At 50.1% G+C, this 17,717-nt stretch overlaps 1 protein-coding gene across 1 annotated transcript in view; it reads left to right on the forward strand.

The window, feature by feature from the left end:
* Window positions 1-17,717, forward strand: part of E4F1 (E4F transcription factor 1) — a 422,222-nt gene that overhangs the window by 352,701 nt on the left and 51,804 nt on the right. The window contains exon 12 of the mRNA XM_085629438.1: window positions 2,050-2,210. Within this exon, the coding sequence (XP_085485564.1) occupies window positions 2,050-2,210 (161 nt within the window). The remainder of the gene's footprint in view (window positions 1-2,049; window positions 2,211-17,717) is intronic.

The following is a 17,717-nucleotide window of genomic DNA, read 5'->3' on the forward strand; positions in this document are numbered from 1 at the left end:
GAGTATGCGAGATTCAGGTGCGTAGGATCAGCGGTGAAGTGGTAATCGGGATTGGTGCGTGAATTTTAAATAACGAAGGTGTAATCACGTGATGTTGATAATATATCAGAGAGTGAAAACAGACTATGTGTTGATGGTGAATAGTCGTGTAAATTAGAAAAAGGACTAAAAATGTAACAAGATGATTGAAATATGTAAAAATATAAGCGTGGTGATAAAATTAAAAGGTAACAGGTTGAAGCAAGGAGACATGTAGAAAACAATAACAAAATAATAAAGATCAAAGCGAGTTTCTAACTAGAATTAGCAATTATAAAGAAGTTTAAAGGATGTAAGGGTGTAGAAAGAAAAAAAAGACTAAAATACAAAGGAAGTAGCATGTTAAAAGACAGTGACAACATTTTTTGAACAGAACATGATTTGAGTAATGCTTCTCTGAGTCATTGGAGATAATGTATTAAAGGTAACAAGAAAATTCTATCCGATCATTCATTCCTTTCGGCTTCATAGAGTTCAATAGGTAAATCCAATGATTTTCTCGTTGTAGAAGAAAGTTGTGATTATCTCTCCCTTCTTTTTTCTCAATGGTTTCCAAAATGCAGAACTTTAATTGGCTTACTGAGTGTTTTGCTTCCGTGAAATGTTGGGCAACTGAGGATTTCAATTGTTTGTTTCTTATGTTGGACTTGTGTTCGTTTAGTCTGATTTTGATCTTTCGTTCGGTTTGACCAACATAAACCATGCCACAGGGGCATTTGAGCATGTAGATGACGTTGGAAGTGTCACATGTAGCTGTTGTTCTAATTTTGATTTTATGGCCTTTCAAAGGGTGTGTTATGTACGTGCCTTTAATGATGTTATGACAGTTATTACAGTTTAGGCATGGGATTGTGCCTTTTGCTGTTTGTTGGATGGTTGGTGGCATTTGTTGTAGAATTTCCCCTATGTTTTTGTTCCTGGTGAAAGCAAAAATGGGTGTTTCATCGAATATATGGTTGAAGTCTTCTTCCAGTGTAAGAAGTTGCCAATGTTTGCGAATAATCCGTTTGAACGAATTACTCAAAGTTGAATATTTGGAAACTATGGTGATTTGGTTTTTGGAATCTTTGATTTGAGGCTTCAAGAGTTCATTACGAGTCTTCATGGATGATCGTTTCCGTGCTTCTTGCAATACCTGATCAGGGTATCCTCGAGATCTGAATCTGTGTATTAGAGTGTCCGTTTGTATGTTGGATCTGATTGGGTTGGAAACTATTTTTTTGATCCTCAACATTTGTGAGTATGGAAGGTGTTGTTTAAGAGGTAAAGGGTGGAAGCTGTGGTAATGAAGGGTGTTGTTCCTGTCCGTAGGTTTACGGTAAAGATCTGTTTCAAAGCTGGTGGAAGATCTGGTAATGTTAACGTCCAAAAAGGTGATAGAGTGGGTACTGATGTTAAAAGTAAATTGTATGCGCTGGTCGATATGATTAAGCTGGTTCAGTTGGTTTTCAAGGATGTCATTAGGACCGTTCCATATTAAGAATATATCATCTATGAATCTTAGGTAGAGTTTTAGATGATCCACTTACTTAGTATATGGTTTGCGTGGCCCCTAGGGCCTAACTGTATTACTTACCTGTGTGACTTAATGTATGCTTAAATAAGACTGTGTTGTACTTACCTCTAATCTCATAAAGAGTGCTGAGGGTTTGACTAGAATAAATACACTTTATTTTATATATATATCTGTTGTGGTGTCCTTTCATTTGGTATTCAAGGGATTATATATGGTATCACAGCTGGATTCACATGCCATTCAGAGTATAGCCTAAGACTGCTCTTGTCCATGCTACCACTAGGATAGCTGGTCTATAAGGTTGACTTTACAACCAATCACCATAAGGGTATTTGGACTGATATAAGGTGTACACTAGAACTAGTGACATCATACATCAGGCCAACTTCTCACAATGACGTCTGGTTTAAATGCATTCCTTTTTCAAATTAGGCTTGCCTAAACCTTTTGGTGTGTTAACATTTGTCCACATGGCCCTCATAATTTCTTCCTAGGTGGCTGTCTACTTGCACTTAAAGATGCAGAAGAAGTATCGGTGTCTGAAGAAAATCAATCATCTGACAGCATGGCAGAAACGCTTGTCTCGGAGGATCCTAATACAGTGCTGGTGGAGTTTTCTTCTGTAGTAGCGGATACTCAGGAGTACATTATAGAGGTAAAGTGCTTCAAGGACTAGCAAACCCATTTCTCATTCTTTTTTAACACGTTCTGCCTGTGAGAATTGCTAAATAACTCTGTGAACTGAGATGTTTTGCTTGCTCACTCTTAGAAAATGTGCACCAGTGGCAAAGGGGGTGCAGGGTTTCTTGATTTGCCTACCAATGGACCTAAACATGGAGGTGCTAGTGGTATTGATGTGCATGACTAAATTGTTTGTAAGGTATTCATTTTTTAGTTTGTGCTACACAAGACCATGCGGTCTACAACATTCAAACATGATTTTGTTTGAGAGAAAGCAGGAAGTCTCCAGACGTTTACTCATGGGGAGAGACTGTATGAAGAAAAACCTGGAGTTTTGCAGCATGAATCTTTTCTGGATTCACACGCTGTGCATTATTCCGCCATCTAGTGGTTGGGTCTGGAATTCACCCCAAAAACCTTTGTCCTTCTACTTTGTTTTTTGTGAGTGGGTGTCGACATACCTCCATTTGGTGTCCCTCCGGAAGCTCTCACCTTTGATCGCCATCGTCAGATTTTTTTTCTCCCACCATTGGGTCTGGATCCATGCAGAAGGCTATCCAACAATCAGAAGGAAAAAGTTGCAGAATTTAAAGAAAAATTAGTTGAAGGTCTACTGGAGTGAAGAAGACCGAAGAAGGCACCGGAGAAGCTCCTCCGCAACGGTTCCGTAGAATATACATGCAGGGGACTCCGTGTACATGGTAATGGAGAAGACACCATTCCAGTTTTGTAAAAACTGCCACCATAAGTTTGCCAAGGAGGGCCGGCACCCGACCTGCAACCTCTGCCTACCGGTAGATCACCATAGTGAAAATTGCAATGCCTGTTTAGCGTTCACCCCAAAGACTCGGAGGGTAAGACAGTGACAGAGAACAGCCCAACATAGCATGCAGGGTCAACTTCCGCTCCATCTCTGTGAGACTTGTGCCTTTACAGCGATGAAGCAGAGAATGTCACCGAAGGTCCAGAAGGGGATACGGAGGCAGACATCCAGATCGAGGATGCCGACCAAAGGGTCAAGAACCCTTCTCAAACAGAGGTAAGAGACACACATCATCCTTGAAGATCTTACCCGAGTCATGAAAATCTGACAATCTTCAAAGGCAGCATTGGATTTGAAGCATGACCAGAGAGAAAAGTACCCTCGGATCCTTTGATAAGGACACCCCAATGCCCAATGGTAATGGCCCCTGCAAAATCCCCGGTAAAAGATGATCGAAGTAAAGATGCATCAACGTCGAAACAGTAACAGTCAAAACAGAACATGGTTCGCAGAACACGTTCTCTTTGAAGGATTCTTCTTTGTCGAAGAGAGAGAATGTTAATCTCGACATCCAACCACAGACAGCCGAGACTGAGAAGAAGAGATGGCTGGAAGTCGAAATGGCAAGTCTTCTACAAAAAAGAAAGACTTAAACAAAAGTCTTAAACAGTTTTGTATCCCAAATAGGTCTTTGACGTTGAAAGATCATAGTGAAAAATGCCCGGAGGAAATGGATCCACCTTTAACTCCTGAACTTCAAGAAGATCAATAACCAGAAACCTATGAGGAAGAGAGGTCAAATCTTCCATGGTTCTGAGGCTTCAGAATACCAAGACACAATGGCAAGATCTGGAAACAGACTCACCAGAAGGTGTAGACACTTACACTTCAAGGCCATCACTACCTGATGATAGGATTTATAACCAGGTTATAAAGAAGGCAGCCGATAGATATGGAGTGGAATTAAGAGGAAAGACAACAATCATGTCTTCTGCTAGAAACACAATCAAGGAAGCAATTTTTACCTATGCTCCCAAGTGTTGTTGGACCCAGGCAGGCAGCCATTTAAAAACCAACATATAAGGCTGTCTCTACTAGGGCAGAGAAGTATAAATACTCTTCTAAGGATCAAAACTATATAAAGGGAACAGTTCCAGCAGATTCAATAATATCTAGGAAGAGAGCTAACGTCCCAAGCACAATGGGACCTCCTCCAGAAAAGAAGAGTTAGAGGATGGACTTTATGGGGCGAAAGGTTGAAAGGAGTGCTCTGCGAACCAGTGGCGAATTGCAAATTCCAAAGCCCTACTTGTCACGCCTACCAACACTGGGAGGAAATAGGTGAATTAATGAGACCTATCCCAGAGCAGTACCAAAAGAGGGCAGCACACTTGGTTGAGGGTGGCAAAAACATTGCCAGTACCTGTTTAGTATCTGCTTTGGATGCAACAGAAACATCAAGCAAACAAACGATTATAGATATTACTGGACAACACCATGCCTGATTGAGAATATCTAAAAGAGACACGTTAGTGATAGATTCCTTACCTTCGAATATCCCCAGGCATCAGACTGGATCCGGAAAGTTTCGCTTAGCAGTACCCCTGCTCATCAGTAGGTGGCGTCGTGCAGCTCTGCGTCCGTCATTGGCGTCGTAAGCGCCGAGATGACGCCACGGAGAGTACTTAGGCGCCACCCATGCGCACTGATGTCAGTTCTTTCTTTATCCGCGCCAGTAAGCGCATATCCGGATTGAGCACGTACCTTAGTCACTTTTTGACTACTATTTTGAGACTTTTTGTCTCCTCTCTTTTCTCCTGGTGCACGTAGGGATGCCCAGCTTTAAGTCCTGTGGGGCCTGTCGCTGGAATATGTTGGTGGAGGACCCCACGAAGTTTGCCTCTACTGCCTGGAGACTGCCCACGACTCCTGGGATTGTCGAGCTATGGCCCCCAAGGCCTTGCGGGAGCGGCGTAGGAAGTTGCTGGAGGTCTGGCATTCGTCACACTGCTGTCCAGGGGCAGTTCCCGGGACCGCTCGCGGGACCGGATCCGTCGCTCCTCTGGCTCCAAGTCTTCGCCTTCCGGTAAGCGACGCCATAAAAAGAAGTCCAAGAAGCGTGTTCACTCACCGACGTCCCCCCTGTCGCTCCCCGGAGGCAGACGAGGGGGACAGGGGCTTCACCCCGGAGGCTCCCCTGGAACCTGGGAGTCCCGCAGCCTACCCGCCATACCCGGGTCCGTCGGCGACTGCCGAAGAGGTGCAAGAACTCCTTGCTACCATGGACCTCCTTTTTAGGCCTCGGGCTCCCGACGGCGCGCCTTCGGGCCCCGCGGTCCCATGTCCAGATCCTGTTGGACCGGCGGCTTCGCCACTGGCGCCAGCCCCGGCGCCACAGGACCCTGAGCCAGCGGCTCCGGCGCCACGAGGTGTGGCGTTGCCGGCTCAGGCGCCGCCCTCGCCTCCACCCCCGGCACCACACTGGGTGCCGTTTATTCCTCCCTTGCCTCGGTTCCTGGACCATTTAGTCTTGGCATGGGATCCGCATTGGGAGCCGGCGCCGGTCCGACCCCGGCCGGTGCCATTTCTGACGCAGTTCGTCCCTTCTCCGGCTTTGCTGTCACGACCGGCACCCTCTACGCCAGAGGCGGACGACAACTAGGAAGGGTCCGAGGACCCTCTTGCCCGGCAATGTGACTCCTAGCAGGATTGGGTGGACGACTTGGAGGAGGCAGGCGACCTCGATGTCTCCTCTGACCCGAGGTTCGCTTCCCCCCGCCTATGATGGAGGAAGGTGCCTCTTACACGATGGTCCTCCGTCAGGCGGCTGAGGCCCTTAATCTGGACCTCCCAGTAGTGGCCCTCAAGACCAACTTCCTCACCGAGGTGCTCCAGACGGCGTCTACTTCGGAGCAGCTACTTCCCTTCAATGACGCCCTTACTGAAGTCCTCTTGGGCACTTTTTCGAGGCCGGCCACAGGGGCCCCGGTGGATAACGTCGCCAGGCGCCACCAATCGGCCCCCGGTGACCCTGCCTTGTAGACTACTCACCCTACGCCTGAGAGCCTGGTCATTCAGGTCTCAACGTCACAGAGTGCTTTTCCTACGGCCCGCCAGATAAGGACTCTAAACGGCTGGACCAGTTTGAGAAGTGGTTGTTCTCTTCGGCCAGCTTAGGGCTGCGGTCGGTGAACACCGCCTGCTTGTTGGGCCGCTACTCCCACGCGGTGTGGGATGCCGTTGCTCAAGTGTTGCCTCAGTGTCCTGAGGAGGTGCAGGCTGTCCATTCTCAGGCAATTGCTGAGGTTAAGGATGCGGCTAAGTTCGCCATTCGGTGTGGGTTGGACACCGCTGACTCATTGAGCAGGGCGATTTCTACAACTGTGCCGTTGCGCCGTCATGCCTGGTTGCGTTCGACTGGGTTTTCACCCGATGTCCAGAGCTCGCTCATGGACATGCCCTTTGATGGCACCCGCCTGTTTGGCAATGAGGCTGACAGTGCCCTGGAGCGCTTTAAGGATTCGCGTGCTACAGCCAAGTCCTTGGGACTTTCTACTAAGAGTTGGGCCTCTCCTGGTTTTCGTTCCTTTCGTGGCCAAGGTTGAGGCAGTCAGGCGCGCCCGTCCCCATAGCCTGTGCAGAACCAGCCCCAGCTTGGCCGGGGTCGCGGTTTCCGCAGGAGTGGGGTGGGGAACCAGCGTGCGGGTCTGTCCACCTCCACCCCCGCTGCTTCGGGGAGCACCCCACGCCGTTGGGTGGCAGGATCTGCCACCACCTCCCTCACTGGCGCGAGATCACATCAGACAAATGGGTGCTGCAGATAATCTGCCACGGTTACTCCCTTCCCTTTCAGTCCTACCCTCCTGCCATGCCACCTCGGTGCCACCGCATGTCGGGGGATAACTTGGCTCTTCTCCGACATGAAGTCATGGTCCTCTTGGCATGCGTTCCTGGACCGGATGTTGGGAGTGGTTGTTATTCCCACTACTTTCTGGTCCCCAAGAAGGACAAAGCGGGTCTGCGTCCTATCTTGGACCTCCGGGACGTCAATCGCTTCCTCCGGGAGAAGTTCAAGGTGCTGACTCTGGCTCAGGTCTTAGCTGCCCTTGACCCTGGAGACTGGATGGTAGCGTTGGACTTGCAGGACACATTTTTACATTCTCGTCCTGCCGGCCCACCGGCGTTACCTGCGGTTCACGGTAGGCCAGGAGCATTTTCAGTTTGCCGTGCTCCCCTTCAGCCTTACCAGCGCCCCTCGGGTGTTCACGAAAATGATAGCGGTGGTTGCAGCTTATCTGCGCAGGTCGGGGGTGTCCGTCTTCCCCTACCTCGACGACTGGTCGTTGAAGGCGGGCTCGCCCCAGGCAGTGGTCACTCACCTTCAGACTACGGCCGACCTCCTGCATTTGCTGGGGTTCTCCATGTGAAAAAGTGGCTCTGTATATACTGTTACCAAATAGGTACAAGGTGTACCAAGTCCACAGTTCCCAAAGGTTTGGCAGAGGCTAAAGTTAGATATAACCTTACTCTCTAAAGTGGTAGCTTGGTCAAGCAGTAAGGCAGTATCAGAGGACAGTGTAAAGCATTTGTTGTACACACTCAGTCAGCAAATGGTCTCACACACTCAATAACTGAACTCTAGGCCAATGGTTTATATATGAAAAAATATATGCTTGTTTTATTTTAGAACCAACAATAGGTATTAAAATATACTTTCTCAGAATGAGATGCTTTATATAAATACTTTTGCAATATGCAATTGGCTTTTGTAGAAAGTTACAAGTGGTTGCAATAGGCAACACAATTTTAAACACAATAATGCATTGAGTTCAATGGAAGTTTCTAGTTATTTGCAATAGATTACTTTTAAGATTACTTTTGGAATTCCAGGACTGGATCCTGGATTCAGTCCTGGGGCAGTACTTAGAAACAAGTGATAAAAGTCGACTTAGTTACTGTTATGACTTTTAGACAATATTTTACAATTTTAAAAGTGGACACTTGGAAAATATTTCATAGAAAACAGTCAATGGTTTCCTATGGAAGGAAATTGGGTTACTGGTAAGTACGGTTGTGAATATTTTTCATGGTCAGTGCTGGGCACCAAGATCCAGCACTGGGAGCTCACCTAATAGCAGGTGAGTATTTTCGTTTTCATTACTCTGCTGATTTTTGGTGAATATTTTAAGTTTTGAAAAGCCCACACTTAGAAGAAATTTCAGGAAAAACCAGTCAATGTTACCCTATGGAGAAAATTAAGTTATCGGCTTTAAGGTAAGTACTCGACTGGCAGAGTTAAGGTTCTGGGCATAGAGTCGGGGGTCTCCCAGGGTCCGGTAGGTACAGTTGTTACACCGTCAGCTGCACAGGGGCAGCCGGGTGCAGAGAGAGTTAGGCCCAATGTTATCCTATGGGAGGCAGGGGGGGCCTTGGTTGGTGGCTGCTGACTGGCAGGCCACGCGGCTGTGGGTGCTGGGCTCCTGGTCACTTGCTCAGGGCAAATGGGGAAGTAGATAGGTGTAGAGGTTACACTGCCAGGGCGGCTGGGTGCAGGGTGCTTTTGAGCCTTCGGGCGCTCAATTGGTTTCAATGGGAAAGCTCCGGTTTAGAAAAAGACTGCAAGCTCGGGGACGAAGATTCTTCAGGTGCCACCACCACTTCGAGAGGTAAGTTGGGTAGTTGGAGGATAGGTAGGTACCCTGGAGTTGGGCACAGGGGGCTGCAGGGCACCGGGTGCAGGGGTGCCTTTTGGTGTCGGGAAATCTTACCCTCTGTTGATCGCGGTGGGGGGGGGGGCACCTGGTTCTGAGGCTGCAGGCGTAGTCGGGAGCATCGAGGGAAGTCCTTGGGTGCCGGACTCGGGGTCACAGTCGCCGTGGGGTCCTCCTCGTGGTCTTTGTTCACTCCGGCACAGGCCAGGCTTAGCGGGTGCAGAGTGTGAAGGGTTTGCGGTTCCGGGTTCGCGGTTCCGGGCTGATGCCAGGGATTAGAAGCAGAGTTTGAGTAGAGCCTCTACTCATGGGAGTCCCGGATGCTTAGAGCCAAAAGGTAGCCAGGTCCTCCGGGGTTGGTGAGGTTGCTGGCCACAAGAGGTGCCAGGTTGTAGCAGGAGCAGGTTCGAGGGTTGACAGGCCGATAGGGTTAGGGCCAAAGCAGTTGGTGTCTTCCTCTTCTTAGCAGTTGCCGGGCAGGTCTTCTTTCTTCTTGCTCTTCTTTGTATTTCGGAATCTGGGGAAGGAAGGTTCAGGGTGCCCCTAAATACTAGATTTAGGGGTGTTACAGGTAGCTGAAGGGCAGGGACCAATGGGTCCCTGTCGTGGGGTGGGTACACCCCCTATCCTGCCTCTCTCCTGTGGGAGGGGGGCAGTAGCCTAGTCCTGATTGGGCAGGGCTTCCCATCTTCAAGATGGCGAGAGCCCGGAGATGTGCTTCACCTCGCCTCCCCCACCTGAGGGGTGGGGTTGGCAGGCTGGCACATCCCCTGTCCTTATTTGGGGTTTCCGGCCAGACTTCCCGCCAGAGTGGGGGCTGCCAGTGGTCTGGGGAAGCTCAGAGGCGGCATGCCTTTGAAGCTTCCCTCTGCCCATCCTGGGGGAGGAGATCTAGCACCTCACCCAGGATGTGCATTGTTGCAGGCCTAGGAGAGCAGGGGCTCTGCTACCCAGGGGTCCAGCAACATGTCTGCTGTGTGGCAACCTAGGCAGCCTCCCAGACCAGACGTGGATTGTTGGTTAGGTTTCAGGGGGCATCTCTAAGATGCCTTCTGGGGTGCTTGGTACATTAAATCCCACACTGGCATCAGTGTGGGTTTGATGTGCTGAGAAGTTTGATACCAAACTTCTCAGTCTTCAGTGTTGCCATTATGGTGCTGTGGAGTTCGTGTTTGACGAGCTCTCAGCACCATGTACTCTTAAATGGCAGCACTCTTTGTTTTGTCTTCTACCCAGATACTCCGCCTGCAAGGGCAGTGTGTGTGTGTGTGTTAGGGTACAGGGCCTCTAAGGGTGGCACAATGAGAGCTGCAGCCATTAGAGGCCTTCCCTGGTCACAAGGCCCTGGGTACCTAGGGTACCATTTACCAGGGGCTGATATGTGGCCAGGGTTTGCCACTTTGGGTTGTAGGTTTTTAGGGAAGGAACATAGGCCCTGGGCACCTGATTGGCAGGAGTCCAGGGCACACTTAGTCAAAGTACATTCGGCAGTTCAGCAAAAAGTGGGGGCATACCGTGCAAGAAAGATGGCACTTTCTCACACTCCATCAATGTGCCGAAGTCCCACCGGAGTCCCTCTCAGAAGCTCCCCTTCATCTGGCGGTTCTGGATTCGACGCTGTTTCGGGTTTATCCTCCCGAGCAGCGAGTCCAGGATATTCAGGCTATGATTCCTACCTTTCAGCCTCTGTCCCGGGTTTCAGTCAAGGTGACTCTCCGGCTCCTGAGCTGGATGGCCTCCAGCATCCTGCTAGTGCCACATGCCAGATGGCATATGCGGGCTCTGCAGTGGGACCTGAAGTTCCAGTGGGCGCAGCATCAGGGCAGCCTGTCCGATCATGTCCAGATCTCGGAGGGCACTGCACGACAATTGCAGTGGTGGCTCATGAATCGTGATTGGGTCTATGGCAGATCCCTCTACCTTCCCCAACCGGAGCACACAGTGGTGACGGATGCGTCCCTCCTGGGATGGGGAGGCCACTTAGGAGAGGCGGATATCAGAGGACTCTGGTCTCCGGTGGAGTCCCGTCTCCATATCAATTTGTTGGAGCTTCGGGCGATCCGACTGGCACGGAAGGCATTCCTTCCCTCTGTCCCGGGAAGTGTGGTGCAGGTGTTCACGGACAACACCACCGCCTTGTGGTATTGCAACAAACAGGGCGGGTGGGGTCCTGGACCCTATGTTTGGAGGCTCTGCGCCTCTGGACATGGCTGGAACATCAAGGCATTACCTTGGTTGTTCAACAACTGGCAGGTCCTCTGAATGCCAGGGCGGACAAATTCAGCCGCTGGTGCTTGATGGATCACGAATGGCGTCTGCACTCTGACGTGGCGCAAGGCCTCTTTCAGCAGTGGGGAGAGCCTTGGTTAGATCTATTCGCCACCGAAGAGAACGTGCAATGTCATCAGTTCTGCACATTGTAATTTTCAAGGTGTCACTCGCTCGGCGACGCTTTTCGTCGCGAGTGGTGATGCGGTCTGTTGTGCGCCTTTCCGCCTTTACCACTTCTGCCCAGTGGAAGTGGAGTAGTGTGGCTCACTGGTTAGAGGTGGCAGACCCGGAAGCAGAGGACGGCCCGGGACCAGGGTTCAATTCCCGACGCGGCAGGGTCGTGGACCAGGGCCAGCGGACTCGATAATTCTCGCCTTGGTGCCTACTCTAACCAGGGATCACACTCGGCAACTCTGGGCATTAGCTTGCCTCATCTCCACAACGGCCCCCCACATTCGCCGGGGATGCCTGGTTTCACCTTGGAGATACCCAGGAGGGACCATCTCACAGGGATAGCCAGGATGGGTTCCCCAGCGGTCTACAGCGCCACGATGCATCAGGGCAGCAGTGCGCTTTACAAGACATTTACATACATTTACAGGAAGATCCGGCGCGACCGAGCCCAAGTCATCCTTGTGGCTCCGGATTGGGCACAAAGATACTGGTATCCCGAGCTACACAGCATGGCGATCGATCCTCCTGATCAGTCTGGCTCTTCGGGAGAATCTTCTGTCGCAGCAGCAGGGGACATTCCTCCACCCGAACCTGTCCAGCCTCCACCTCCATGCGTGGAGTGTGAGCGGCGACAGTTGACAGCTTTCGATCTTCCTCCCGAAGTCTGTGAAGTCATCTTGGCAGCCAGGTGTCCCTCCACTAAAACGGTATATGCCTGTCGGTGGAACAAATTTGTGGCATGGTACATAGCAAAGGCTATTGATCCCCTTTCTGCCCCTCTTCCTGAAGTCCTTCTGTTCCTTCTTTCTTTGGCCCAGCAGGGCTCTTCTCTGGGCACTATCAAAGGTTATCTTTCGGCTATCTCCGCCTTTTTACGGCTTCCAGATCAGCCTTCTCTTTTAAGTCCCCGGTTGTTAACCGTTTCCTCAAAAGGCATTACGCACACGTTTCCTCCTGTGCCATTCATCATGCCTCAATGGGACTTGAATCTCGTTTTGACCTATCTGATGTGCACTCCTTTCGAGCCCCTTCATACCTGTCCTTTGCGTCAGCTTTTCTGGTCGCTATCACCTCTGCCAGAAGAGTTAGTGAGCTCCAGGCTCTTTCTTCCAAACCTCCTTTCCTTTCTGTTCATCCGGACAAGGTGGTGTTAAGGACCCGTCCTTTTTTGCCAAAGGTGGTCACGCCCTTCCACATCGGGCAGACCATCACTTTGCCTACCTTCTTTCCGCCTCCGCATCCTTCAAGGGTATACGCCTATCGGTGGAAAAAATTTATGGTGTGGTGCACAGCGAAAGCTGTAGATCCTCTTGCTGCCCCTCTTTCTGAGGTCCTATTGTTCCTTCTTTCTTTGGCCCAGCAGCGCTCTGCTTTGGGCACTATCAAGGGCTACCTGTCTGCTCTTTCAGCCTTTCTTAGGTTGCCTGATCAGCCCTCTCTTTTCAAGTCCCCGGTTGTCAATAGATTTCTCAAAGGCATTACTCACCTTTTCCCTCCTATTCCTTTTGTGATGCCTCAATGGGACTTGAACCTGGTTCTCACGTACCTGATGTGCTCTCCACTTGAGTCTCTTCATAACTGTCCTTTGCGGTTATTGACTTTGAAAACTGTCTTCCTGGTGGCCATCAACTCCCCTTGGCGGGTGAGTGAGTTCCAGGCTCTTTCCTGCAAACATCCTTTCCTGGCGATTCATCCGGACAAGCTTGTGCTTCGACCGCGTCCCTCCTTTCTACCAAAAGTAGTCTCTGCCTTTCATCTCGGGCAAACTGTCACTCTGCTCACTTTCTTTCTGCCTCCGCACCCTTCAAGAGAAGAGGAGAGGCTCCACCGTCTGGACCCAAAACGTGCGCTTGCATTCTATCTAAAGCGTACACAGCAGTTCCGGGTGGATGACCAGCTCTTTGTTGGCTACGTGGGCGCCAAAAAGGGTCGGGCTGTGCACAAACGGACCATCTCTCGGTGGGTCGTTCTGTGTATCAAAGCCTGTTACTCCTTGACTAAGAAAGAGCCTCCTGTGGGGCTGCGTGCCCATTCTACCAGGGTGACTGCAGCCACTACTGCCTTGGGACGTGGCGTCCCCTTGCAGGACACTTGTCAGGCAGCTACGTGGGCCTCGCTGCACGCGTTTACCAAGCATTACTGCCTTGGCAGTCAAGTCCGGAGAGACTGCTTCTTTGGCCGTTCCGTGCTCCGTGACTTTCTGGTGTAATCTTGTTCGCAGACCCACCACCGGGGTTGGTATTGCTGGGGTATCTATTCTAAGGTAAGGAATCTATCACTAACATGTCTCTTTCAGATGCACAAGTTACTACTTGTGTAACGATATATCTGTAAGAGACATTAGTTAGTGATAGATTCCTTACTGCCCCACCCATCCTCCCTGTTCTGCGAACTGGTTACTATGGTTGAGGTCATCCCTCTTAGGGCCCTAATTTTATGCACCAATGGTCAGTATCTTGCATGGCGCTGCATTTCTGGCGCGGAAAGTCGTGTACAGAACTGAAGTCAGCGCGCATGGGTGGTGCCTAAGTACTCTCCGTGGCGTCATCTCGGCGCTCACGACGCCAGTGACGGACGCGGAGCCGCACAACGCCACCTACTGACGCGCAGGGATACTGCTAAGCGAAACTTTCCGGATCCAGTCTGACGCATGGGGATATTCTAAGGTAAGGAATCTATCACTAACTAATATCTCTTACAGATATATCGTTACACAAGTAGTAACTTGTGCTTCAGGTTTCAAATCTAAAGTACAAGCTAACATATGAAATGCACCATTCAATGGACATCAACTATTCAGGAGTGCGGGTGATGAGACTCTGAAACGGTTGAAAAAGAACGACGAAACAGCGAAGTTAATGGGGTTTTACAGTTCAGAGGCAATATGCATAGGGGGGGAAGTCCCCTCACGAAGACCCACAGAAAGTGGCCAGTTCCATCCAGGAACATCATATCAGATGTACCAACAGTCATATCGGGGAAGTAGTCAGGCAAGTCAACACCTGCCACAAAACTGGCCGTACCAGCAGGGACGACAGTCCTGTTGCAGACGCCTGCCTGGAAGAGGATAACCGCAAAGGGGAGTGCCCCCTGGCAAATAAGTCACTTGTCAAAGAACACTCGTCTACCATCCTAGAGTGCAGCTGTTAGAGTAGAGACGCACAAAAGGACAAAAATAGAACATCAAGAACTTCTACATAATCAGTAAGCGGCAGAAAACAAATTTCCTCCAGGATCACCACAAGTGGGTTTTAAGCCTAATACAATTCGGATATTGCATAAAATTATAGAAGACTCCTCAATGCAAAGGACTAAAGAAAAAAAGTACATTCAAAGTAGGAAACCGCTCATTTACTCAAGGAGGGTGGCGGGGGCAAGAAGGTAAACATAAAAACTTACCTGATTATCGGGTCTCTCCTCTGCCGTCCCTCTGTCTCTTTGGCCGCAACAGGGAAGCAGGAAGCACCCGGCTCGCAGGCTCTCTTGATCCAATCACAACGCTGTAATGCTACATTCAAGCTCTATCAGCAAGATACAGTAGGGCACATTGGAATGAAATGGAGGACCTCCTCCATCACTTCTGAGGAGTATAAAAAAAAAGGACATGAAATTGTAAATGAGGGCAGATTAATTTCCAACAATTCAATAAGGTGTGCCCTAGATTTAGCGGACACAGCAACCCGGGACATCAATACAAATGTATTGTGGCGTAGACATGCTTGGCACCGTTTATCTGACTTCAAGCCAGAGGGGCAGTAAACAGTCTTAAATGTGCAATTTGATAAAGAGCATCTCTTTGGTCACCAGGTGGACCAAGCATTAGAGAAGATGGAGGACACCGAAGTAGGTAAATCAATTGGGGCGCTAAAAAACCCTGCTTGGGGACGGTCAAAGGACAAATCCTTCCTTGCATATCTCATGACCCCCTTTGGCCTTATTGTCACATTTTTGGGCTCATTTTGCTCTAGGTGGTCCGCCATAGTCACGCGGAGCCTTTTCCTCAGGCCTCCTGGCCTCAAAGGTGGCACACTTTGCACGGAGCTGGTTCCACAGGCGCTCTGGTCCAGCCTTTCTCCTTTTGCTTCTTCTCTGGTTCTCCTCTCCTGTATGCGGCGCGCAGAAGTCCAGTTCTTCCCAACTGGTCCTTTAGAAGAATGTAAGGGGCCCAGCTTCCCTGGTCTTGGATAGAGACCCACTGGTCCTGGGGTCAACTCTAGGCAGAATCCTTAGTCCATGAGGGCATCAGGGGTTTTCTCCTTCCCGTTGTCCCTGGTTGCCGCAGTCCAGTCCCAGTGTCCAGCTCCAACAAAAAGCACTCTCTCTCTCTCCCCCTTGTGCAAGTGTTTTTTAAATTGGGGGTGGATAGTTGTAGAATCCAAGAACCCCTGGCTAATCTCAAGGTGCCATATCACCTATCCCCCCTTGTCCCAACTTTTCTGCACAGCCTGCTGGGACAATTCAAGATTGTGCCATCCAGGAGTCACATCTCCTTTGAAGGCCTCAGTTCTGACCGCCACATGGGTTGGCTCCAGAGTTCTGAGCTCCCTCCTTTGTTTAGCAGGCCTGGACTATCCCAGTCCTGGTACAGGGTGATGGCAAATAATGGATGCAGATTTTCTCCCCCACCCCTTCCTCTTCAGGAGCGGAGTGAAGCACTGTTAATTGCTATACCTGTGGGGAGGCCTTTATTCCTTTTGCTGGAGGGCAATGCAATTAACTTGGCCCAGCAGGGTGACAATAGGTGACGTGGATTACACTGTGCTAGTCCTGTGCTTAAAAACCTGCTAGATAAACAGACATTTAAAGTGAGCAGATTCAGTGTCAGTGGCGTTGTAGGGTGAGCCATATAAAGGAGCTGCTATCTGCTTAAATTTGGAAACTACCCAGAATTCTTGATTTTCCTTTTTTGCATGATTTATTTAACCTTGTGACAAACACCACTCAATTTAAATTTCTTACCGTTATTTAAATTTAAAAAAAAAATCCGCCAACATTCCTAAGCCCGTTATAAAAAAGTACAGCCATACTGTTTCTATGCCAACGGTAATTAGAATCCGGTGCTGCTAAACAAGTGCACATGATTACTTCATCAGGGAGTGCTAAATCGTGTGTGTGTGTGTGTGTGTGTGTGTATGTATATGTATGTATATGTATGTATATGTATGTATATGTATGTATATATATGTATGTATATGTATGTGTTCGAGGCATGTGGGCTGCTGAATTCATATCTGTGCATAGATCGCCGCCTAGTGTTGGGTCCGGATGTTTGCACGTTGTTGTCCTGGAAGAGTCTTCGAAGTATCCTTGGATAGGTGACTCCTCCCCTGGACTACAGTGCGCATGGGCATCCTCTCCATCCTCAGATTGTTTTTTTCCGCCATTGGGTTCGGATGTGCTATCTTAGCTCAAGTTAGGAAAATATTTTTTCGAGGCCAAAAGGCCTTTAGTTCGCGTCGGTACTGTTTATCGATCGGGTTCGATAGAATTTGTTAGTTTACTAACTTTCAGCACCGACTTCTTTCGCATTTACCTGTCCATCGACTACTTCGACGATGGAATCCAGGACGCCATTCAAAAGGTGTCCGGTATGCAATGCGAAGTACCCACACATCGACGTCCATCCGGTGTGCAACAAATGCCTTTCGCCGGACCACGACGAATCAACATGCATGGCCTGTGCCCGGTTCCGCTCCAAGAAGACTCTGCGGAATCGACGAGCGGCGAGACTTGAGGCGCAGCACGCGGCACCGGCCCCAACAGACATCTTCGGCGAGGCCGAAGACGTCGAGGAATTGGAAGTCTTGCCCTCCAGTCCCGTTTCCGAACACGAACCCGGATCGGACGAGGAAGACGAGTCACTCTTCCACAGAGGTGAAGACGACACCGAGGTAGGAGACGACGAGGAGGCCTTCGGGGCCGAAGAAAGTAGCTCCAATGATGAACAAGGCCTACCTGTTCAAACCGTTCAAACACCAGTGCCACAGCCTATGGCTCCGGTCGAGGGATCGCCTTCGGGCCTTACCCGAGACCCATCCCGCAGTTCTTCGGCCCCGCCCTCGGGCCCGGCCTCGGACGTTCAGCGGCAGCCATTACTACATAAACCGGCTGGTTTCCCTACCACAAAACCGAAACCGAAAGCTGCTCAGGTTCCACCGAAACCGAAACTGAAAGTAGCGCTGGTCGGGTCGAGGCCTTCGACGCCAGCGCACCGCGTCGGCACCGACCGCACCAAGAGGGACTTCGGTGCCGAACTTGAAGCGGGCGACGTTGGAGTCGACAAACGGAAAAAAGCCATCGGCACCGACAAACCTGCTCGGCTACCGGCACCGACGACACCAAGGGCCGTACCGCCTGCTGTGTCTCACATCGCTCCCTCGACGACACCTAAGCCTCAGGCATCGAAGACTTCGACGGTGATCTCTTCACCTCGACTCGATGACCCGCCGGCGCCGAAAAAATCTACGGCCGCCTCTACGAGCCTGGCCGGTGCCAAAGCCTCGAAGGCGCCCCAAGTACGACCTGGTGCGACGCAAGGCAGCAAAACCACAACTGTCCTCCA

This window comes from Triturus cristatus, chromosome 10 (genome assembly GCF_964204655.1).
Source record: "Triturus cristatus chromosome 10, aTriCri1.1, whole genome shotgun sequence".
NCBI lineage: Eukaryota > Metazoa > Chordata > Amphibia > Caudata > Salamandridae > Triturus > Triturus cristatus.